Source organism: Penicillium verhagenii (assembly GCF_028828195.1).
Source record: "Penicillium verhagenii strain IBT 33310 chromosome Unknown utg000003l_segment0_segment0, whole genome shotgun sequence".
In the NCBI taxonomy this organism is placed as follows: Eukaryota; Fungi; Ascomycota; class Eurotiomycetes; order Eurotiales; family Aspergillaceae; genus Penicillium; species Penicillium verhagenii.
Window position 1 is genome coordinate 2,361,745 of NW_026643167.1, and position 22,408 is coordinate 2,384,152.

The 22,408-nt window shown below is 49.0% G+C and overlaps 9 protein-coding genes across 9 annotated transcripts; 4 read left to right on the forward strand and 5 right to left on the reverse strand.

The window, feature by feature from the left end:
• Positions 1 to 202: 202 nt before the first annotated feature.
• Positions 203 to 2,159, forward strand: N7466_002272 (uncharacterized protein; the record flags this gene model as incomplete). Its single annotated transcript, XM_057161670.1, has 4 exons — positions 203 to 404; positions 476 to 732; positions 796 to 954; positions 1,023 to 2,159. The coding sequence occupies 4 exons, from the start codon at positions 203 to 205 to the stop codon at positions 2,157 to 2,159; spliced, it is 1,755 nt and encodes a 584-aa protein (XP_057024955.1).
• Positions 2,160 to 2,522: 363 nt separating this feature from the next.
• Positions 2,523 to 3,928, reverse strand: N7466_002273 (pseudouridine synthase PUS4; the record flags this gene model as incomplete). The annotated part of the gene is made up of 2 exons (XM_057161671.1): positions 2,523 to 3,796; positions 3,856 to 3,928. 2 exons carry the CDS (start codon positions 3,926 to 3,928, stop codon positions 2,523 to 2,525), a joined length of 1,347 nt encoding a protein of 448 aa, XP_057024956.1.
• A 432-nt stretch (positions 3,929 to 4,360) lies between these two features.
• On the reverse strand, positions 4,361 to 5,524 carry N7466_002274 (EBP2 family rRNA-processing protein; the record flags this gene model as incomplete). The annotated part of the gene is made up of 2 exons (XM_057161672.1): positions 4,361 to 4,647; positions 4,726 to 5,524. The coding sequence occupies 2 exons, from the start codon at positions 5,522 to 5,524 to the stop codon at positions 4,361 to 4,363; spliced, it is 1,086 nt and encodes a 361-aa protein (XP_057024957.1).
• Positions 5,525 to 5,782: 258 nt separating this feature from the next.
• On the forward strand, positions 5,783 to 6,144 carry N7466_002275 (uncharacterized protein; the record flags this gene model as incomplete). The annotated part of the gene is made up of 3 exons (XM_057161673.1): positions 5,783 to 5,842; positions 5,902 to 6,001; positions 6,047 to 6,144. The coding sequence occupies 3 exons, from the start codon at positions 5,783 to 5,785 to the stop codon at positions 6,142 to 6,144; spliced, it is 258 nt and encodes an 85-aa protein (XP_057024958.1).
• A 432-nt stretch (positions 6,145 to 6,576) lies between these two features.
• N7466_002276 (protein disulfide isomerase family protein) lies at positions 6,577 to 7,760 on the reverse strand (the record flags this gene model as incomplete). Its single annotated transcript, XM_057161674.1, has 2 exons — positions 6,577 to 7,157; positions 7,241 to 7,760. The coding sequence occupies 2 exons, from the start codon at positions 7,758 to 7,760 to the stop codon at positions 6,577 to 6,579; spliced, it is 1,101 nt and encodes a 366-aa protein (XP_057024959.1).
• A 724-nt stretch (positions 7,761 to 8,484) lies between these two features.
• On the reverse strand, positions 8,485 to 11,176 carry N7466_002277 (MKT1 family protein; the record flags this gene model as incomplete). The annotated part of the gene is made up of 8 exons (XM_057161675.1): positions 8,485 to 8,574; positions 8,634 to 8,826; positions 8,881 to 9,112; positions 9,186 to 9,432; positions 9,487 to 10,419; positions 10,505 to 10,602; positions 10,741 to 11,106; positions 11,170 to 11,176. The coding sequence occupies 8 exons, from the start codon at positions 11,174 to 11,176 to the stop codon at positions 8,485 to 8,487; spliced, it is 2,166 nt and encodes a 721-aa protein (XP_057024960.1).
• Positions 11,177 to 12,158: 982 nt separating this feature from the next.
• Positions 12,159 to 13,626, forward strand: N7466_002278 (uncharacterized protein; the record flags this gene model as incomplete). The annotated part of the gene is made up of 6 exons (XM_057161676.1): positions 12,159 to 12,329; positions 12,390 to 12,449; positions 12,546 to 12,599; positions 12,674 to 12,690; positions 12,761 to 12,911; positions 13,012 to 13,626. The coding sequence occupies 6 exons, from the start codon at positions 12,159 to 12,161 to the stop codon at positions 13,624 to 13,626; spliced, it is 1,068 nt and encodes a 355-aa protein (XP_057024961.1).
• A 738-nt stretch (positions 13,627 to 14,364) lies between these two features.
• On the reverse strand, positions 14,365 to 16,221 carry samB (MYND-type zinc finger protein MUB1; the record flags this gene model as incomplete). Its single annotated transcript, XM_057161677.1, has 1 exon — positions 14,365 to 16,221. One exon carries the CDS (start codon positions 16,219 to 16,221, stop codon positions 14,365 to 14,367), a length of 1,857 nt encoding a protein of 618 aa, XP_057024962.1.
• A 4,575-nt stretch (positions 16,222 to 20,796) lies between these two features.
• N7466_002280 (WD40 repeat domain-containing protein) lies at positions 20,797 to 22,135 on the forward strand (the record flags this gene model as incomplete). Its single annotated transcript, XM_057161678.1, has 4 exons — positions 20,797 to 20,914; positions 21,052 to 21,764; positions 21,840 to 21,929; positions 21,995 to 22,135. The coding sequence occupies 4 exons, from the start codon at positions 20,797 to 20,799 to the stop codon at positions 22,133 to 22,135; spliced, it is 1,062 nt and encodes a 353-aa protein (XP_057024963.1).
• Between the last annotated feature and the right edge of the window lie 273 nt (positions 22,136 to 22,408).

Genomic DNA, 22,408 nt, shown 5'->3' on the forward strand with positions numbered 1-22,408 from the left:
TATTGGACCGAGTCAGTTCCAAAGTTGACGCGGAGCCTCAGGCGCGTGACTCAGCAAGTCGATCCCCCCAGTCACCTACACTTGTTGACGTCTTGCGAGATTCCAGTCCATTTTTGCCTTCTCATGGCGCCGCGCGGGTTTTATCTACCCTCTGCTCTCCATAAATCTTGCCTGCTTCATCCACCATGCCGCGACCGCAACCATGACCACCCGCGAAGAAATAGTCCTCCCTCCCATTGATCCCTCCATCCCCGATGAGAATGATTGGTGGGAGTTTGGTCTGTCTGAGGTCAAGGTCTTGCGACCAGGGAAGATGCTCTATGCCAACTTACTTGATGCCAATGAAAACAACCCCGTGCAGGTGATTGGTCAGCTAGATCTGAAGCCAAATCAAGAACATCTAGGTAAGTTACTCAACTTAAGTCGGGTAAAACGCGTCGGAACACGACTTACTTACATCTCCCTCACTCGATAGTGCTCGACCCCGAAGCCTTATCTAAACGAATTGTCATCGACGATGTCACCCATTATGCTTACGGCCAGACCGAGGATCGCAGTGTCGAGCTCTGGGTAGCCGGCAAGGCGGGCTGGTATCGAATCTCACCTGCAAAGGGCTACTTGCCCACCTTCAATCGCATGGTGCAGGCCGTGGACATGTATTACTTCCTGATGGACAGGCACCAACATGGAAAGAAACAACTGAACCCCTCATTCAGAAACCTCTGCGAGCAAGTAAGTGGCAATTCCCTTATACATGGCTGCCATTCAATTCGCCTGTAACTGACCCTCATGTAGTATGTCTTCCACACCCATGGCGACTGCGAGACCAGAGAGGGTTCGGCTGAGATTTTTACAAAACATGGGGCTTTCTTGCTACGATGCATGATCGAGGATGATGAGGATATGGACTGGAACAAGACCAATGTCTTCATCCATCTTCGCCGACAATTCAAAGTAAGTTACTAGCTGGCTTTGAGCTTTGAAGTGTATATTTTCCGCGTTACTTACTTTTTATGTATCAGGATGAATACAAGAAGATCATGGAACGTATTTCACCAGACTCCGAAAAAGACGACGAAGAAGAATCCGAGCCCGAGGTTGCCACGCCTCGGCACAATCCAGCAGCAATCGCCAAGTCACAGACCGATGCTGTTTGCCAAATGATACTGGCCCTCAAAGATGAAGGTCATCTAGCAAAACGCCGATTACATCTAGATCTGCTGTCTGAGCGATTATCTGAACATTACTCATTCAGCAAAGAGAATGCTCATAAAATAATCGCTGCAAGAGCAAATGCTGTGCTTGAGAAGTTAGAGGAAGATGAGAATTCCGATGTTCGGTGGTCACGCTATGTCATCCACCGAGAACTGACACATGCCGCCTCACAATCCGAGCCTTTACCCCCTGGTCTTCTCACGCCACTGCATTCCATCGAAGACTCCAGCGATGATGATGAAGGTCTCACCCGAACCCAGAAATCCGTGCTGCGGCCCAAGAGTGCCCACGTTTCTGCCAAAGTAATGGGTAAACGGAATCGAAATGCAGCGGTAAACCAGCAGACCACGGAGTCTGGCAATGAAGAAGAGAATTATGATGATGACGATGATGACCCAGACGCCATGTCCGACGTGGAAACACCCAGCAAGATCCGCGGCCATGAGCTAATTCGAACTCCTTTGGCATCGGCAAAACCCCGAACCAGATCCTTTATAGCCAAATCCGGCCCTGCAGCTTCTCTCCTGCAGACCATGCTCCAGGATGCCACTCGACCCCCTACTACTACCCTTGCATCCACCATGAGCATTGAAACTTCCGATCAAGGAGGCATCCCACCCCTCCCTGAATTGAATGGCCATTTCGATCCCGAATCAGAACCCGAGCATCACGCTCAATCCGAGCCGGAAATTTGGGCATGCCGCATGGTCGGCTGTCCTAAGCAAATCACCACCAAGGGAGCGGAACGACAGAAAGAGATTGAAGTCCACGCTGGCGAGCATGACTGGGAAACTCAGATGCGAGTTGAGCTCGTGGAAACGGAGCAACGAATGCATACGGCTTTGCCCGTTAGCAATCTCATGAAGTATCTAATCAGTCAGCATTACCAACAGATGCGTGAAGCATTCCCTGAGGTTTACTCTGTGGAAGAAGTCGAGGTCTAATATTTTGCTTTCAAAGAACACCCACAAATTTTTGTATTATTACTACATACTAGTAAGGAGATGAGTTATGTATATGAGAAATATACATTTGCTTCAAATGTTGCTTTTTTCTACCTACCCTTCAAATGTTCAGATCAAGATCCATCAATTGGTGGAGGTATACACATGAGTAGAAATTCGGCTTCTGCCCAAATATGTGCATGTATGGGTTTACAGTAGGAAACCTTGGAATCAATCCTCACATGTGCAGACATTGACATGTCAATTTGCTTGAATATAGAGTGTTAATTTGAACGACACACCTTTTTAACTCCAATTCCTATATATGTACTATGATTCTTGGCCCTTTGGCATGCAAATCAATTATTTAGTCGCATCGGCTTCCTGTTCGACTTTAGGAGCATCCACCTCCTGGTCGGGTTTATGCGCCTCTGCTGCCTGGTTGGCTTTAGTCTCTTCCGCCTCCTGCTTAGCTTTAATATCCTCAGCTGCCTGGCTAGCAATTTTCTCCTCCCAAGCGCTAAGGAAACCCTCAACCTTCGGGCCCCAAACTTCTTCACCGTTTGCCAAGTCCTCATACTGCAAGACCTTTTCAGGAACGAGCTCAAAGTCACCCTGGCGAGTTCGGATAAGCTCGCTCATGAGCGCACAGCTGCCAACCGCATTACCCAGATCATGCGCCAAAGACCGCACGTAGAAACCAGAGGTAACAGTCATCCGGATCTTGACAGCCGGCGCTTGGGGCCGGCGCTTCTTTGTCCCATCCCCAGCAGTAGATTCCGAGTCCGAGCTCAAATAATCAGCCTCTGCTTCCGCATCTGCGGCCGGGGCAGGGGCATCAGTAGCAGCAGTTTCCGCAGCAGCCGCCTGGGCTTCGCCGCTCTCGCTAATCTTCTGCTTCTTATCGGCACCGTGCTCGACCTCAGGCGTGTCTGCAGCACTGCGCTTGGAAGACGCAGCAGCGGTCTCGGCCTCCGCGACGGGAGCAGCAGTACCAGCTTGCTGATCAAGCAGCTGCTCCGCAACCCTCTTCTCCTCGCCCTCCATCTTCTCCTTGGGCCACTTGTGCTCGTGCGTGCCGGGCTCGTACCACTCCACGATCTCAAGTTCCACGGCCTCAACGGGCCTAGACTTGATCTCCACAGGCGGGAGCTTGCCCTCGCGCGCATATTCGTAGAGTCTCTTTCCGTTGATTCTCAACGCAGAGAAAATGGGCGGCTTCTGCATGATCGGACCCCGGAACTGCTTCAGTGCTTCCTCGACCTTCTCGCGTGTGACGTGCTCGTACGGCGCGCGGCGGACGATCCGGCCCATACGGTCGTAGGTGTCTGTCTCGGCGCCGAAGAGCACAATGGTCTCGTAGGACTTGGTGCATCCTAGGAAGCTGCTGAGGGACTTGGTTCCCTTTCCGACGCCGGCGATGAGAATTCCTGTTGCGAGCGGGTCGAGGGTTCCGCCGTGTCCGATCTTCACCTCGATCTTCTTTTGACGGCGGCGGTTCTGCTGGAATTTGTTTTCGCGCTCACGGCGGTCGCGCTCGTTTTGGAGCCAGGGGGCGAAGGTTTTGGAGGGGTTGAAGTGCTCTTGGCATTTGCGAAGGACATCTGCGGAGGTGACGCCCTCGGGCTTGTGAATGGCTGTCGAATTGCAGGTTAATCTCCGAGGTTTTGGTCTCATTGAAGGAGGAGGAAATTACCAAAGCAGCCTTCGAGGATCTTTTCGCCTGACATTGTGGTGCGAAAGGGTCTGAAGCCAATGGGGAATCGCATTGGGGGGTATGAGGACGGAGAAGCGACAGGTGAAAAGTTGAGGGTTATGGTAGCTTGGGTAATTTACTGGTATCGATAAGAAGATAATGATACCGATAACGAGTGCTATGCATTACGGGAAGCGGGCGTCTTGCAGTATATAAAATACGGATTTGGTATTGACGTTACCAACGCTAATGCCATGTCAGGTCTATGAATCTATCTACCAATTCAATAGGTCAATTAGGTTAGAAATAGCAGCAAACGCACCATATAAGATATAAGAAATAACATTTGAATAGGTGAATTCGTAGTAAATGCAGGGTAACTATAGTTATTACAGAAAGCAACAGTGGAAAGTTTTCCACCATGAGATTTTTTTGGGCGCCGCATTGCGCCTCCACACATCCCCGTCACAGAACCTGAAATTCTAAGCCATCATCTACCAAGGCTTTACATACGGCCTTGGGCACGCTTGCTCTTGCCAGGGCGCTTAGCACCACCAGCCTTCATCTTCTTGGTAGAGAACTTGCTCATGTCACCGCTGGAAGCGGCATCACCGCTCTTGGCATGGCGCTTCTTACCACCGAAGCCAAACTTAGAGTCCTTCTTTTGACGCTTGTTGGCACCACCCTCACCGCGACCACGCTTGCGGTTCTCAGTTGGGCCAGCATCCTCAATGGCGACATCGAAGAGATCCTTGGCGTCGTCGGTGGGAGCAGAAGTATCAGCCTTGCGCTCTGTTAAAAGAATTGTTAGAAAATGTCACGGTAAAACTCAAAGATTTCGCTTTCTCTCAGATCACAGTGTAAACGTACTCTTCTTCAGGGTGTTGATCTTTTCAAGAGTCTCCCGCTTTTCCTTGGCTCTCTGCTGCAGCTTGGCGACCTGCACCTGCTTGCCGAATTTCTTCAGGTCACGCTGGCGGCGCGCCTCAGCAGCGGCCTTCTTGCCGGCTGCCTCATCGTACAGCTTCTTCTTGATCAAGTTCATGTGCTCGTCGTTCTTAACCATCTCTGCGAAGTAGTCACCGGGACGGGTGAAGGGAATTCCCTCCTTCTTCAGCAGACCACGGGCCTGGGTTGCGGCAGCTTGGCAGACCTTGTAGAATGCCAATTCGCGGTTCAAATCGTCATTGGCGTCTTCAACCTCGATCGGCTCTTTCGACACGAGGGAGTTGTGCTCGGAGAATGGGGTCTGCGATGTGATGAAGGAGATGCGCTTGAGGGAGGCGGTGATAGCGGCGGAGTTGTTGATAGTCAGGCGTTGGTGGGGGACAACATCCTCACGTTCGTCTTCTTCAAGGTCTGATAGTGGGATATCCTCCTCTTCTTCTTCCTCATCGTCCTCCTCTTCGGCGTTTTCTTCGTCGGACTCCTCAGCCTCAATCTCCTCCTCTTCCTCCTCCTCCTCCTCATCGTCGTCCTCCTCGGCCTCGGAGCTCACGGCAACTTCCTCCTTTGTTTGCTTGGTCTCCTTGGCCTTTGCCGGGCTGTCGGTGGTCGTCACGCCTTTACGCTTCACTGCGGCCTTGACTTGTTTCTTTTGCTTCTCGGCATCATAGTCGCGACCCTTGTGGGCATCGAGAGCCTGGAGGAGCTTGCTTCGTTTAACCATTGTGTGTGGTTGGAGGTAAACTGGGGGTTGGGAATTGACTGATTGTCAAGAGACGGCGGACAAATGCTCTTGATTTTTTTGAACCGGAGCCATACCCGATATGGTTTAGCGTGGCCGATAAGCACTAATTCAGGTTAGCGTGGGTCGGTCCTCGGAGATATAGATGATCCGGCCTTATCAATTGAATGCCATACAAGTCAATCCGTACACTTCAAGTTGGGCTTGCCGTCTGTCCGTTAATAAGAGTCTCCATACATCATGCCTAATGAATCTTCACCGACTAAGACCTCTGCGGAGGAATCTTTCCTCTCACAACCCGTATGTTGCTCCCTATGCCTCTACAGTACCTGCGATTTCACTTCGCTAACCCGGCCTAGAACTCTGATGCCCAAGGTCAACTTACTGCGGCCGTCGATGAACTCCTCGATCAACTTCAGGGGAAATTTGACAATGTCTCCAAGGAAATGTTTAGCAAACGTAAGTCCTTATTTTCTCGCTAATGACTATCCATCTGCTTACCAGATCATCCAGTGGATGATATGACCCGCCGCCTAGATGAATTGGAGGCTTCTCTGTCCGCAGCGGGAAGCGATGCGGCCTCGGCGGCAACTACGAAGTGAACAGTCATTGACTAGTATATCTCTCGAGTATACAGTCTATAACGCTTCATTATACTCGAAAAATGATTTAACTGCTGCATCCGAGATGGAGCGCGCTTTATTTTTCTTCAGCATTGTTTCTTGTTATGCAATTATGATACCCTACGTTCAAATGAGACAATCTCAGAATATGTTTTTCAATCACAAGTCCACGGTGATAGGATGTAGTGGCAGTGAACGGAGTCTCCAAACATTCATTGAAGGGCATGACGCCCACTAAACATCATATCAATTCCTAGTTCATACAATACAGCGAGAAACCAATTGGTTCCCACAGCAAGTTTCCAGACTATATTCATCATAGCTGATCGCTAGATCATTACAATTCCATTTACTGTAGCTTTCCAGAAAAAACCAGCATCAATCAAAACAATGATAACATGGATGATCCGTTTACAGCTCATCCTTCTTCTCCTGGTCCTCGCCAGCGAAGCGACGCAGGATGTTGCTGCGCGAGACAATGTCATCGAGCTTCTCAGGCGCGGAGTTACCCTTGCTGAGGATCTTGACCAGACGAGCCAGCTCATTGCTGGCGTACTGCTGGTTCGAGTTCAGCTTGTCCGCAACCTTGACGTAGTACAAGGCGTACTTGTCCTGCAGACCCTTGGCAGCCTTCTTGAGCTCACCGGCAAGCTTCTCGAACTTAGCAGTGGGCATGTACTCGCTAACGAGCTTGTCCAGGACGGCGATGGTGCCAGCCTTGGTGTTCAAAGCGCCACCGACGGCACGGTTGGTACCAGTCTTGGTGTTAAGGAACTCGACAAGGGCCTCCTCAGAGCGGCCACCGGAGTAAGCCTCAGGCTCGGTCGAGCCAGCAGCGAAGAACTTGATGGTAGGGTAACCGGTAACGCCCTGCTCCTTGGCCAGGGTGCGAGCGTTCTCGGCCTCGGCATCAACCTTAGCGATCACAACGTTGGACTCGAGGGCGAAGTCGTTGGCGAGAGTCTCCCAGGTGGGAGCGAGGGTCTTGCAGTCTGTACACAAAGAAAACCCAATGTAATTAGTAAAAAAGAAGCTTCACGAAAACAAGAGACAAATAAAAGAGCATTCTACTCACGGCCACACCACGGCGCGGTAAAGGCAACCAAAACGCTCTTATCGCTGCCAACAACAGTCTTGAAGGTAGCATCGTTGAGCATCTCAACCTTGCTAGCCTCCTTCTGCGCACCACGGGGCTTAATGCCAGTCTTGTCGGTAATCCAGGAGGACAAGCTCTCGAGATCACGGCCACCCTTGTACTCCTCGGGCTTGTCACTCTTTCCATCGAACCACTTCAAGGTAGGGAAACCCTGAACACCGAAACGCTTTCCGAGATCGCGGTTCGCATCGGCATCGACCTTGGCGACGGTGACCTTGTCCTCGGCAAAAGCGAAAGCAGCACCAAGCTCCTCGTACACGGGGGCGAGGGTCTTGCAGTGACCGCACCAGGGGGCAAAGAATTCGACCAGAGCAGGCTTGCCAGACAGGACGACTTGGTCGAAGTTATCGGGGACCAGGTCCTTAACGGCGGAGCTGGCGTTGGCGAAGCTGCCGAGCGCCGAGAGGGCGCCCAGGAGCAGGTAGCTTAGACGAGCCATTTTGTGGATTTTTTCGGTTGAATTATACGGCTTGCTTTCAATATGCAAGTCAATTACACCGGAAAAAGTGCCTTTGGGGGGGGGAAGAAAGAACGGAGTAGCTCGGGGGGAGATGGGGCGATGATGACAAAACACCGAAGAGGCCACTTGGTCCCGCTAATCTGCCACAATGATATAGTTGTTGTTTTTGGCATGTGGTTGGTTACCCCAGTATTCAACCTTGGAGTTGCATTGCATACATTTAAAATTGATCAATTACCTTCCGAGGTCTGTTCCGTGTGTTCTTGGTATGAATATCTGCCCAGATTGAAGTCATAGTGTTTCCACGTTCTTTTCTGTTCGAAAAAAAAAGGGTCCAACATTGATTGCTCCGCAATATATGTCGACGTCTACATACCAGTCATAATAGCATATGTTTAAGGTCGAAACTTTGGAAGTATAGAGCCTCGGAAGACAACATTCCTAGTATGCAGTATGTACTTTCAGTTAGAGGTAGGTATTTCTGCGGGACTTTGACTTCGTTTTTTCTTGGTTCGGATTACTAGATAGTAATACAATAGAGAATTTGCAGACAGATCCTACACAAAAGGAAAATAGTCCACGGAAATTGAGCAACAAAAGAAATACAAATCAGGTCGTCATCCGCGTACATAAAAGCCCTCGATCCCTCTCAATGGTAATCCGATAGATAAAGCACTACCCCGCAAGGTTGAAGTTTGCATCATTAACGTCGCTCAGACAACCACTTGTTTGCATCATCCCATGTCTTTGCGTCCTTGACCTCCTTACCAGCCGACTGGGTAGCCTTGTAGACCTATGAAGATGATTATTAGTTTTGTTCACTAAATTTACCAAGACTTGCTTAGAGCTTACCGAATCCCAGAGCTTGAAGGCTTGATCCAGGTTTCCTGTGAAGCTCTCGCTATGTTGGAACCATTCCTTGCCCTTTGACTTGACCTCCGCCCGAGCCTCTGGAGAGGTGGGATTTGTTTGCAAGGGAAGATCATCCAGGTAGGTGCGAACAGCGATTCCGAGACCGCAGTCATTATCATCAATAAAAGGTAACCTAAAGAGGCATTAGTGCATTTCAAAGAATAAGGTTTCAACATTGACCACGTACTTAATTGCAATTTCAGTCCAATCGTTGCGGTCTCGATCGGCGTCTCCGCTGAGCAGCAAACCGGTCAAGACCACCTCGATTAGATTCCTCAGCGCAAGTCGCACCTCGGAGATCAAAGAGCGGTAGCAAAGAAGCTGCCGGCTCAAGGGACCGGAGTAACCGATGCTCTTGTGCTGCAACTTCCCAATGCACGCAACACGGGACACGAGCATGTTAAAAGTCTTATCGTCCTCTGATGAGTGAAAAAAAAGTTAGTTATTGACTGCGATGCTTTGTTGAAGTTTGGAGCCATGTTAAGAACATACCTGATCCTCTCATAGGACCACCGGATACATGTGAGAACCAACTCTTGGTGTTGAGAAGATCCAAGCGGAGCATCTCAATCGCAAGGAATATAGATTCCTCTAAGTTATCTGCAGAATCAACGCTTGACAGAGATTGTTCCAGGCACTTGCCCCAAACTGTGAGCTTGTGCTTATCATCGATATAGCCACGCAGTTGTAGGAATCGCCACATAACATTAGACCGGATGTCTTCTTGTGCTAATAGGGCCTGACCTAAACGTTAGAAATGAATTTAAGTCTGCATCTCTAGAAAAGAACATACCGGGGTTTCTTTGGTGGCAAACGACTTGGGACCAAAGTCCGGCTTATCCAAACTCTGCACCGCAAACTTAAAGGAGCCAGGAGGAGCCTGCAACTTCTTGACACTCTCTGGGAACTGGCTAGAGGAAATTTTCCAGGATTGGATAGTCTCCTTGACGGAGGGTATGCCCTTTAGGGTGATCTTTCGAGTTGGCTTCTCTTCAAACCATGGACGGATTTGAATCTCTTTTGTCTGGTAGAAGCGGTGAAGAGAGTTGGCCAACAGGCAAATTGACTGTGTTCGGATTGGAGTGAGGGTGTCGCCCACAAGCTGGCGATAGACATCGGTATCTTCGGCACCCAGCGGGAGGGAAATCCGCACCTCGCCCAATGTCAAATAGTTCGGTACATCTGGACCAAGAACTCCCTTGGATAAGTAGAAGTAAAGCTCTTCTGGGAGCCGTTGGCCGATGAGTTCATGAAGATCAGAAGAAGCAGATTCAGGCTCCATAGGGACAACTCGTCCGTCGATATCCATATAAACGTGGTGCTTCACGCTCATATATGCCCGCTTGTACCGGTCCGGATACTGGCACTCGGCCATGCGGCTATTTTCTTCATACTGAGCGCACAGGGCCAAAGCACTTCGCGCCGCGATATTGAACATTGGCAGGGCATCGCGAACGGTAGCGACCTTGATGGTGGGGCCTTGGTGGTTCTCGAACATAGGACATACACGCAGGAAAGGAGATCCTAGAAGCAGAAGGAATTCGGTGAATTGTTCGTTTGACAAACGTCCCAGCTCCTCCTGGCAGGTTTGCTTTGTGAGCCAGGTGAACTGTGGTGGATCAGTCTCAATGCGCGTAACAAGTTTATCCAGATCGAACAGGAAGGCTTCGGAGGGCCCATACACGGCATCGACGACGGGATTGGGGCCACGGGCGAGGTAGGAGAGCTATTTGCACGTTAGTGTCAGTCCCCCCAACCGATCACCGTCTCGGTAAGGGGATCGCTGCGCCTTTTCGCATAGGAAAACTAACCTGTCCAACCGCGCTATATGGTGCCACGATGAAGGAGATTCCATTTTGACCAAGGATCCGGATCAAGAATTTGAAGAGGGTTTCCGGGGGTGGGGTCCCTAAGCGTTTAGGTTCGTCAGCCAAGATTGGGGGATTTATGACCGTCCATGTCCATGGATTGTAAACTGGATAGTAAACAGGGAAATGCGACGATGGAGACCAGAGCGGTTCAATTGGATATGAAAAAGGGTTCCTACCAGCGTTGCTAAAGGCGTCCACGACCTGGTCGGCTTGTTGCTGGTCATAGAGCTCCCAAGCTTGCTCGGGGCGCACGGTGACTGGCTGGGCCGGGGTACGGTGGTCTCGTTTGCCGAATTCGAGTCCATCAAATACGAAGACGCAGTTGATATTAAGGGTCTTGAAGGCCTGGAGTTCCTTCTCGATGTTGGTCCTCAATGCGAACGGGAAGCCACCTAGTGCGGTAAGAAGGGCCTCGCGGGTCGACTGGTTCATCAGGTGTTGTTGAATGTAGTGTGCGGCATCGATACCGATGACGCTGCCTTTCAGGGCAGAGAGGGGGAGTGACTGGGTGCGGCCCACGGCCCATTCATCGAAGGGACGGACTAGAGAGAAGTCGCGAGTTAGGCGCTTATCAACTCAACAAGGGGGAGACACATCAAGGTTACCAGGCATGGTTGCGAAGCTGAAGGGCAATGAGCACGGCTAATTGCCGGGCTTTGAGGCCCAAAAAGGACAGATTTGCGTTGACGAGGGGTGATTCGGAGGGGGATATTGCGGCGGAGTGAAGATGAGGCGGAGTTGCGAGGGGAAGAGAAAGCGGAGTTCAAAATATTGTTTTCTGCACAACTACCAAATCTCCCACATGTGCATACGACTTCACAATCAAAGACCAACCGCTCGGTGGTTTAGTTTGGTATTTGATGGCCACATCACATGGTAAGACCTGCAATGACGTTTAAATCAAGGCAAAAAAGGCCCCAAAAAGATGTGTCGTATACACAAGACCCCGGCGATCAACATAGAACAAACCCAAAGACCAGTAATTACGGTATATGATACGATCTCAATTCGTACACGGAGAATTAGGAGTCTTTCGGAGATTTCTAGTAGCCACAAGATATATGATCAATGATCAATGATCACTTATCAACCTTGGAGTACATAGTTATAACATTGAATGAATAAACATGACACATGGCCTTGAAATTGCATTTCTTAGGGCACCACAAGTCCCACTTTATTTGTGCTAAGATCAAAAGACCATTCAATGTTAGTACTATGTAGTACCAATACTACCAGTACTATATACATCAATTGATGTGTAATAATCCCCGCTTATTTTAAGATGACCAGACAGCTTGATATTATCTAGCCTAAAAATCCCATGTATCTTCAATTTTGGAGTGATTCATATTAATAAAAAAGCCTCGGGATTCACTACTAGGTACCGGATATCGCCTGTGTCCATAACTGACCCGCTTGTAATCGGCAGATATGGCAGATACGCGATAGGCCCGCCCATTTTTTTCATGTAAACTAGCCGATATCTTTCTAGCGTCAGGTCCCCCCCATCTATATATCGGCTGTTGAGGTCCCACTAACTTCTTTTCCCCCGGATAAATCTTTGCCTCCAATTTGACCCCAAGACTCCAGAATGGCTGACACCGCTGCCCCAATCGAGCTTCCTGTCATTGACATCTCCAACCCGCATGACCCCGCCGTGGGGAAGGCAATGCTTGATGCAGCTGCCAAGTATGGTTTTTTGTATGTGAACAGCAAGGGTACTGACTTTTCCGTGGAGGATGTGGATCGTGGATTTGGTTTGGTATTTCTTTGCCCCCTGCTGCATCCATAAGACCTGCTCATTCTAAGCATGGCTATATAGTCCAAAAAGTTCTTTGCCTCCCCCGCTGCGGAGAAAGAGACATGCCGGATCACCCCGAACGTAAGTGTCCATCTAACTTGACCTTGAGATGGCATGTCCAGGTGTTCGGGTCTTGGCTGTGGTCAATTCCACCATTCTGACCTATCTCTTGTACAGAACCGTGGCTGGTCAGGTATGCATACTGAGACTCTTGATCCGGAGCATCAGCGGGTATGTCACGTTGCCGTTCAATTCCACGATGACTGCTGGCACATTAGCTAACAATCAGACATTGAACCGTTCAGACTGGAGATTTCAAAGAGTAGGGGAATTCCATGTTCTCTAATGAAGCGTGAATGCTGTAGAATCCCATCTAACAAACGGGTGTATAGGGCCATGAACTTTGGAGATTTCAAAGACGGCAAAGCGCAGCAGCCTCTGCCCCCATCACTGGCACCACATGAATCTGAGATCCACGGCTTCGCAGAGCTTTGCAACAAGACCTGCAATCGGATCCTCACCCTCCTCTCGCTAGGTCTGGAGGTAAGACAGACACCTGACCCATCGTACAGCACATGCCTACATTTAAGGCTGTACTAGTTCAAACTCCATAGAAGCACCGACCTAACAGAATACTACGCAGATGCCGGAAGATTTCTTCACAACTCGTCATGACCCCAGTGTCGGCCCAACAGGTAGCATTCTTCGCTACTTGTACTACCCTTCCATCTTCTCGCCAGCAACGGCAAGCTACAAGCATGACAAAGACGTGCGCGCCGGTGCCCACTCTGACTACGGTAGTATCACGCTTCTCTTCCAGCGACCCGGACAGCCCGGCCTGGAGATCTTTACTCTGGAGAAGACTTGGGCGCCTGTTCCTATCATCCCCGGCGATAATGCAGATGCGTACCCATTCCCGCCTATCTTGGTTAATATTGGAGACCTCCTCAGTTACTGGACGGATGGCCTGTTGAAGTCTACCGTGCATCGGGTCGTGTTCCCCTTAGCGGAACAGCGGAGTCCAAACCCGCAGGATCGGTATACGCTGGTTTACTTCTGTCATCCGGTTGATGCGACAGAGTTGGTCCCCGTTCCTAGTGAAATTGTCAAGGACCATCGGGCAAAGGTGGGAAATGTTGGGGTGGTTGGATTCGGAGGTGGCGCCGGTTCTATGGAGCCGGGGAAGAGGCCCTTGACGGCACACGAGCATTTGGAGTCAAGACTGGCAGCCACTTACGGATTCGAAAAGGCCGAGTAAGATTGGCTTCCAAAATCAAATAAATCAATCGAACGATTATTGGTACGAGGGAAAACTTCAGATGCAAATGTGGGGTTTCATTTCATGACGAATAGACAGTAGTACCAATGAATAGACAAACGCCGGTGCCGTTGTGGCAAAGTGCAAAAAGACTGACGGAAGACACAATTCCTCCGCATTAACATAAGTCAAACATCATAGATGGAATATGGGAGAATTGCCTCAAGAGACCTGGAATCGGTCGGAGCGTATCAACATAGCTGCCCATCTAGGGACATAGGAAACTCGTTGGTCGCACACAATTAAGAATAGAAAGGCTTGCAAGAAAAATGGTGTTTCGAGTAGAAACAAACAGAAAATTCCAAAAAGAATAAGAGGTGTTCCGTTATGATAGATGTTAAAAGATGTACATTCATGACAAATGGGGAAATATATGGGAATCAAGGGAATAAAGCGAGGGTCTTCAATCAGGCCCGGCATGTTAATGAATCAGAATGGATGAGCGAGCTGTGCGAGGGAGCGAGAAGTAAAAGCCAGACGAACATGTAACGAGGTATCTTCGGGGGTAGGGAGTCGAATGGAAACGCCGTCGTATTTTGCAAATGCCATGCACGAATGTGGACGTAGACTTTGTAATCGAATATTGGGCGAGGCGTGAAGGGATATGACGCTATGCGAGCCAGTATGCATGAAATAACAATAAATGGGAACTCTTTCAAAGGTCATTGGGGGGTCGTATCAAGGGGTGGTATGGCACCAGTGGCGATGGTATACCCATGCTGCCTTCTGGCAGTCTTTGCTGCAGTACTTTGTGCGCCGGCAACGGCGGCACTTGGCAAACTGTCGCTGAAACTCCTCCCATTTGCCGCACTTGTAGTATGCACACTGACGAATGCCGCCTCGCGACTCGTCCTTGCGGCAGAGGTTTCTCATAACCACGCACGCCCAGTATTGCATATCCTTCGAGTGATGTCGGACAGTGAACTTCTCCACCAGGGGGAAGATGTTGACATCATCAGGAAGCAAGTACTCATCTTCTTCCTCGGGAGCTTCAATGGGGGAAGATGGCTCGGCATTGTCATCCAAAAGATGTAATTCTCGATCAATCTTAAGCTTGGGAACAAGGTGTGAGCGTTGGAAATATGACCGAAGGTTGCAGTATTTTGAGACATAAGCAAGAAGCTGCAGGGACATCAGGACATCTTCATCACGAGGCATGGTGGTAAGGACGCCCTGAGTCGCGGGGGTGTTTCGATCACGGAGGTACAAGGCGTAAGGACTGGGAGCGAGAGTGGGAGAATTAGGGTTGTTCGGGGCCTGGGTTGGAGAAAGACCCAATCCACCGTTGTTTTGTGTATTGGCGGTGTTGTTAATGATGCTGCCATCAACAGCAGAACGATGGGCGATATTGAAGGTTTCGGCTTCCGGGCCCTCCTCAGAAGGATCTGTGACAGTCAAACCACCATGGCTGGTTGAGACATCATCGATCATAGTAGTTGTCGATTGGTCATCAACACTGTCGATGTCCATCCGATTTGGCAAGCCAACGATCGGCTCGGTTACATGCCCCAAAACAGTATCATCACCCATAGTCAAGTCTTCTCCGTTGGCATCGTCCGATTCACCCGAAGCAGACTGTTGCTGCCGAATTGGAGGTCGCACCCGGACGGGAGGAGGCGGTGGAGGAATGTTGCGAGCTTGATGGTGAAGGGGGCCGCTGGGAGTTGTCGGAGAATCTGGTTGTGAGACAATTCCAGTCTGTAGTCCTGGAAGCATACTGGCAAGGCGTTCGGTATCCCGCACGGGTCGCAAACCAAATGTCTCAGTGGTATCCATCGGAGAATCGGCTGTAGCAAGAGGCTGCATGGTACGCAAGCGATGGCTGGCGCGGGTGTAACGGGCATCGTGTGTCCGGTGGTTGTGGACATCCTGTCGGAAGGTGCTGCGTTCTGGTGGTGAGGTCATCGGGGCACGAGGAGGGGAGGTAACATCCATGACATCGGAGTCAGTTGGTTGATTGTCCTGATAGTATGGTTGAGGAATTTCGATGCTAGGAGGGGGGGCTTGGCGGCGAGAGGAGCGAGATTCGGCAGGAGTGTTGGATTCTGGGCCAGATCGGCCAGCGACCTCCCGAACGGAGGAACTGGATTTGCTGGGGATGGCCGATCGGCTGGAGTGCTTGTGAGCATCGGGATCGGCACGCGATCGCACCTTGTCCACCACCTTGATGTAGTTGTCCAGGATGGTGGCGATAACCGGAACCATGTCGGCTTCCACGACCCTGGTCCTCACATTTTCCGATCCTCGAACTCCAATGTTTACTACACACTGAAAAGCTAGGCTCCATTTCCACATCTCCATCAAATCCTTGCTTCTGCCCTCCTTCAGGATGCAGACGAGTCTTTCGATGCCGCCATCGACAGTGAGAATATCCCGAATACGCGCGGAGGAAGTTGTGAGGTAAGCAAGGTGGTTCAACGAGTTGATCAGTGGCAAGGTAGATGTGCAATCAAGGGCACGGCGGTCGTAGAGGGTGGTTGTGATGTTGACCGAGGCCTTGTTCACGTTGGGGATGCTGAAATTGACTTCCCGCATGATGGATGAATTCGATCGGGTTCAGTTGAGGAAAGAAAAACGCGAACTCCCAGGAAGCACTTGGGGTGGGATATATATATTGGATGAAAGTGCGTCCAATATGCAAGAGAAAAGGGTCGAAAGGGTCAAGTGAGTTGGGGACCTTGACGATGTCTGGATGATGGGATTCAAGCCCCCTAAAACCAGGAGACGTCGACTCCGTAGGCGGTGGGATCAAAGATCTCTCGCAAAATGAAATGGATTTAGTCCAGCGACATCGAGATAAACGAAATAGTATTGTAATACTATGAGTGGTGCCCGATGAGGGTTGATTGAGGGGGTGTGAACTTCAAGTTGGTGATGACTCTGCGAGGCCCTCGACTGAGAGCGAGAGGTGGGTAAAGGCGGCGTGGCTGTGACTTCAAAGAACCTGAGTCTATTAAAGAGATGTATATAGGGTAGGTGTGATGGAATGGAGGGAGGATAGATGGGGTATGATGTTGGGTTGATGGGCGAAGGAGAGAGAAAAGCCTTTGAGAGCGAAAGCGGAGAGGCGTCAGGTGCCTCCTAAATATTACGGGACCCGAACATTGGCTTTCCCGCCACCGTGAACCGACTCGCTCTATTTTTAACGGCACTTGCACTGTGGTACATGGTATTCTGGAAGAGAAAAAAAATATATATTCGTCCGACTTTCCTGCATTCTTAGGAAACGACTTTCTTTGAAACCAACTCCAAAAACGCCCGATCTTTTTGCGTTTGCCGCCCTGCAGGATATCCGCTGCTCCCTCGTGGCGACAAGGCGGATACCAAGTTGACTAACCCAGCCCTCCAAGGGTTCTATTTAACGCCTCACCCCTGAAAGTGATGGCGATGACGACGATGCGGAAGTACTGATTGTTTACGCTATTTTGGCTTATGTACATATGAATACGCATATGGATAAGCCCGATTTGTTTCGCTTTGAATCTTCAAGGTTTCCAAGGTCATGCACGGTTGAATAGAATTGCGGCAATTTTGAATGTTGCAATATGCGTGGAGTCGCCATGTTGGATCTTTATAGGTCAAGACTCCCGAAAACACCTGCAACTCAATGCATTTCCACTAATAACCTTGATATCACTACCCTTGAGGTGACCAAACCTTACGGAAATCTTTAGCCTAGATAGTCTTGCCCAGGTTAGTAGTGTTTGGAGAGCTTCAAGTTTGAATCTAACCTTCCAAGGTTGAACAAAGACAATACGAACCCAAAACATAGATATTTTGGGCACACATTCCAAGATTGCGGTCCGGTGCATGCCACTAATATAGGTATAATTGATCCAATGTTGATGATTGATACATAGTAACTAATAGTCAAGAAACTACATATATATTATGTAGGGTGCTGGCTGGGCATCAATTATTAACATTTGAAGTTCGCGCGTGCCCAGGTGGGCATCATACTACAGTCTTTGCTGTAGGTTAATATTTCAATGTAGCCCCTGAAGGCACATCACAATCTCCAGGTGTCTGGAATGGAGAAATAAATGTTCTGGGCATGAAAAATACTGCGTGGCCATGATCAACCAAAGTACCGTGCATTACATATATACTGTGTTCAAATGTTGTTGTTTTTTCATTTCCAGAACAAAACCCACCAATAGGTTCCATAAAAGGAGACCTAGGGCGAAAAAAACCCATGGACACCGTTGGAGATGGGTCCACGATGGATATGGGTCAATTATACATACATCATGCATAATATCCATTAACACCTGAGAATGGAGCCCACATGTACGCATGTGCATCCTTAGGGCCATGACGAACTTATTGACCTCCAGGGCTTGTACTACTATGTATCAAGCCCCTCTACCCAGGTTTTAGGCACATAAATACTAAAATACAATGCCCCTTTACACCTTAAGCTATAATTGCTAACATTGAATACACACATGCATGGTATATTACTAACTACATAACTACTCGTGGGCCTATATATCTGGTTTCATGCAAAATACTCGTGTATGAGGTTCCAACATTGTTGTAAAAATAGCTATAACCAAAGGTGCAAATGTACTACTAATACTAGCATAGATACATTTAAACATTCAATGTTAACATCAGTCTGGTAGTTCGGTGTTGTTAATTTTTAACCTTGGAATGCTTGAGAGATTCAAATGTTCATATTAGAATCTTACTTGTTTCAAAATACAGATAAGACGGGCGCTGAAGAGTTTTTAGGGGCCCCTAGGTCGTATAACTGCATAGTCATGATTGACTCAGCCGCAATGATTCATGGTTCATTAGGTCGGTCAACAGCCTCATGTCTGACATTACGAGTATGTATGTACTAGATTTACGATGCATGGCAGAACGCAGCCGAAAAAACGTGACAAGTGACGAACTGATGGTAAAGTACGGGGTACAATTAAGAGCATATACCTGGGTATAATACCAAATAAAGATCACTTGCATCCGGGCCTTGGGTGTAGATCTTCCGGTGGGGGTTAGTGGAGAGAGAGCATTGGCAATAATTCTAGTGGACCGTTGTTGAAAAAAAAAACGAGTTGAACAATGGGAAATCAGTTGTATGTAAACGGTATACGGAGTACTCCGTACAGCAATACCAGATCGGCCCCCCTCTTCAGGCCACCTGAAATAGCCCTGCTGACATGCAGAGAGGTAAAAAAAAAAAAAAAAAAAAAAAAGAAAAAAAAGACTGTCGAAAATACCCTGTTAGTAAAATGCTAAGCAGAAGTACGCAATACGTATCAGCCTCAGGGCAGTGAAGTGAATCCAGGTTGTTGCAAATAAGGATCATCTATCCGTACGGAGTACGGAGTAGACTCATATCAAGTTGGGCGGGTTCTCGCCGGGACAGAAAAAAAAAAGGGGCCCAGAGACCGTCTCACACCGTATAGTGGGGAAGCTCATCTTCCTGATGCACCGATGAGCCGAGTGAGGCCAGAAGACATAAATTCCTGGAAATTGAAGTTGATTTGGCAGGATGGGAACGATTTGGCCCCCCATTCTTTATTGTAGCTTTCTTTTTCTTTTTCTTTCTTGGCAAGTCTTTTTTCTGGATTTTTTTTGAGTAAGTTCAATTCCATCGTAAGGGAGAAAAACATATGCAGGTTAGTCAGCCTCAGTGGAGTCCCCAATTAAACCAAAAAAGGCAAAGCGAATGAGCTTGGGCCTGTTGGTGGCTGCGTGGTACAGAGCCGAAGAAGTTGCGGTATTGTAAACAATTAGAAATCATGATTTCTTCAGATACTATAACATCAGGAGGTGCGGAAGTGTCTCCCCCATTTGTGCCGGGCGTCTAAACTGGTGGGTTTAATGGATTCAAATAAGCCCCAAAACTGGCCCCAAAAAGGTACTTCTTTTTGCCAACACGGAAATGATCAACGTGGAAACCATGAACGCCCAGCTTACACTACACCAATCAGAGGTAATGGGATAAAAGACCAAGAAATGGGAGTAAATAGCCGCGGTTCTCTGACGTGGAGAAAAAAAAAAGTATGAGGCTGCATTTGCGTATCAAATTTTATGTATAAAACCTTTCCTATTTTCAATGTTACTGGGAATACACAGGTGGACTAAGTTTTCTATACATAACCTGCATATAAAACAAGACCCATCGTTCCCAAATTTACTCCGCGACTTGACGTATTGTAACTCTGGTTACATTCGGTATTGCTGGAAAGGGTTTTGAGAACCTGATCACTTATAAATCAAACATTGGGGCCAGGTGCACTAGGCTGATTCTCAGCGCCACTGGACGCATTGGAATCCTCCGTTGACATAGTTGACTTTCTCGGGAGGTCTCTTGTCAGCGGGTACTTGCCAGGTTCATCCTTCCAAGAGAAAAAAAAGGGGGAGAAAGAACAACACTCATCTGCTTAGTCTCATGTATCAAGAACTGGTCCATTGTCTGTACATGCAGGAAAGGTCAATTCTAGAAGGACAGGAATCAAGATCACTGGCTCAGGTACCCGGGGAGGATTATCCCCCCTGTTGCTATTGCGTTTGTATTGTCAGTGTATTACCGCCCGGGGAAATAGCGCATCAATACGTAACATACACAGATAAAACCCTCATTAAACCGTCTTTTGGACGATTCACAAGGTTGGTTAAGGCAAGAGAGCTTTGGCATTTGGTTAATGAAGATAATTATATACATCTGTAACTCCTTGAGCAGTTTGAAGCTCAATTGAGAAAATCCCATCTCCATTAGTTGTAAATCATGGACTTGCAAAGTTGCAATGCGATGTCATCCAAGTTACCACTAGCACCCGGTAATACACTCTCGCCCCCTGTTCAGAACCTTCGATTCCTCTCCTTCTCCCTCTCCTCTTCTCTCGAGCCCGCGCTTCTCTTGAAATCCCCTTGCGACCATTTTTATTTCACAGCTGTATTATGTTCACAGCTTGAGGCCTAAACTCGGTCGCTTCCGCTTTCGCTCCACTTTCAGTTCTTCCTTTTTCCATTCCCCCCTCGGATTCCCCTCAAACCTCCCACTCCTTAATACCTCTACCCCCCCCCCCCTGGACATTGATTCCTTAGCTCCCCCTCCTTCCAACAATACGACCTTAGGGGTCCATTTCCGGAAAAATGGCAGCCGATATGACGGGCGAACAGATGCAGGCGAAAATCACAGCGGCCCGACGCGAGGCAGAGGGGCTGAAGGACAAGATCAAGCGCCGGAAGGATGAGCTGGCCGACACCTCCCGTACGACTTCCTGAACTCCCGCATCTTCAAACTCACCATCTCCCCCCGGAATAGAACTCCGAATATTCTCCCGCTGAACAAGAAAGGAGATGACGTGGTGGTGGAATATGGATGGACCAACGCTAACCCTTTTTTAGTTCGTCAGGTCGCACAGCGAGAGACCGACGCCCTTCCTCGAATTGGTATGAAGCCTCGCCGCACACTCAAGGGCCATTTGGCCAAGATCTACGCCATGCACTGGTCGACCGATCGTCGCCATCTTGTTTCAGCTTCGCAGGACGGAAAGCTCATCATCTGGGATGCCTACACCACCAACAAAGTTCACGCCATTCCCCTCCGTTCATCGTGGGTTATGACCTGTGCCTACGCGCCTAGCGGAAACTACGTTGCCTGTGGTGGTTTGGATAACATTTGTTCCATTTACAACCTGTCGTCGCGCGAAGGCCCCACTCGCGTTGCGCGCGAACTGTCCGGGCACTCCGGTTACCTTTCTTGCTGTCGATTCATCAATGATCGCCGCATCATCACCTCTTCCGGCGATATGACCTGTATGCTGTGGGATATTGAGTCTGGATCCAAGGTCACCGAGTTTGCCGACCACCTCGGTGATGTGATGTCGATCAGCATCAACCCGACCAACCAGAACATCTTTGTCTCCGGTGCTTGTGATGCGTTCGCTAAGCTTTGGGATATTCGCACTGGTAAGGCTGTGCAGACATTTGCTGGTCACGAATCCGATATCAATGCCATCCAATTCTTCCCTGATGGCAATGCCTTCGGTACCGGCTCCGACGACACTTCCTGCCGTCTCTTTGATATTCGCGCCGATCGTGAATTGAACATCTACCAGGTACGTTTCTTCTGCAGCAGAGAATTGATAATCGAGAAACTTGAAACTAATTCTATTACTTTTTTCTTATTACAGAGCGACCAAGTCCTGTGCGGTATTACCTCCGTAGCCTTCTCCGTGTCTGGCCGATTACTGTTTGCTGGTTACGACGATTTCGAGTGCAAGGTACGTTACTGTTGGAAGTTGGGATAAATTATCCTCTTGGACCTCTACTAACAGTGTGAAACTAGGTGTGGGATGTCCTTCGCGGTGACAAGGTTGGCTCCTTGAGCGGCCACGAGAACCGTGTGAGCTGCTTGGGAGTCAGCAACGACGGCATCAGTCTGTGCACTGGATCTTGGGATTCTCTTCTCAAGGTCTGGGCCTGGTAATTTTTCTCCCCCCAAAAAGAAAAACAAAAACAAACGCAAGATACCCCCGTGTCGATCATTTGCAATGCTTTTATTCGAAATATTTCTTTGGTTCGATGGGTCGGATCTCCGCCATTGTACGATAATAATCAATTACCGAGGAAGTTTCTAGCTTCCTCCGATAATACGGCGCAGATTTATCCGTCACATGCGATACGGAAAGCGTTGGATGGTGGAGGTGAACGCGGCGCCGGGGAAGAAACGAAAGCGACGACACAATGTTAGGATATGACG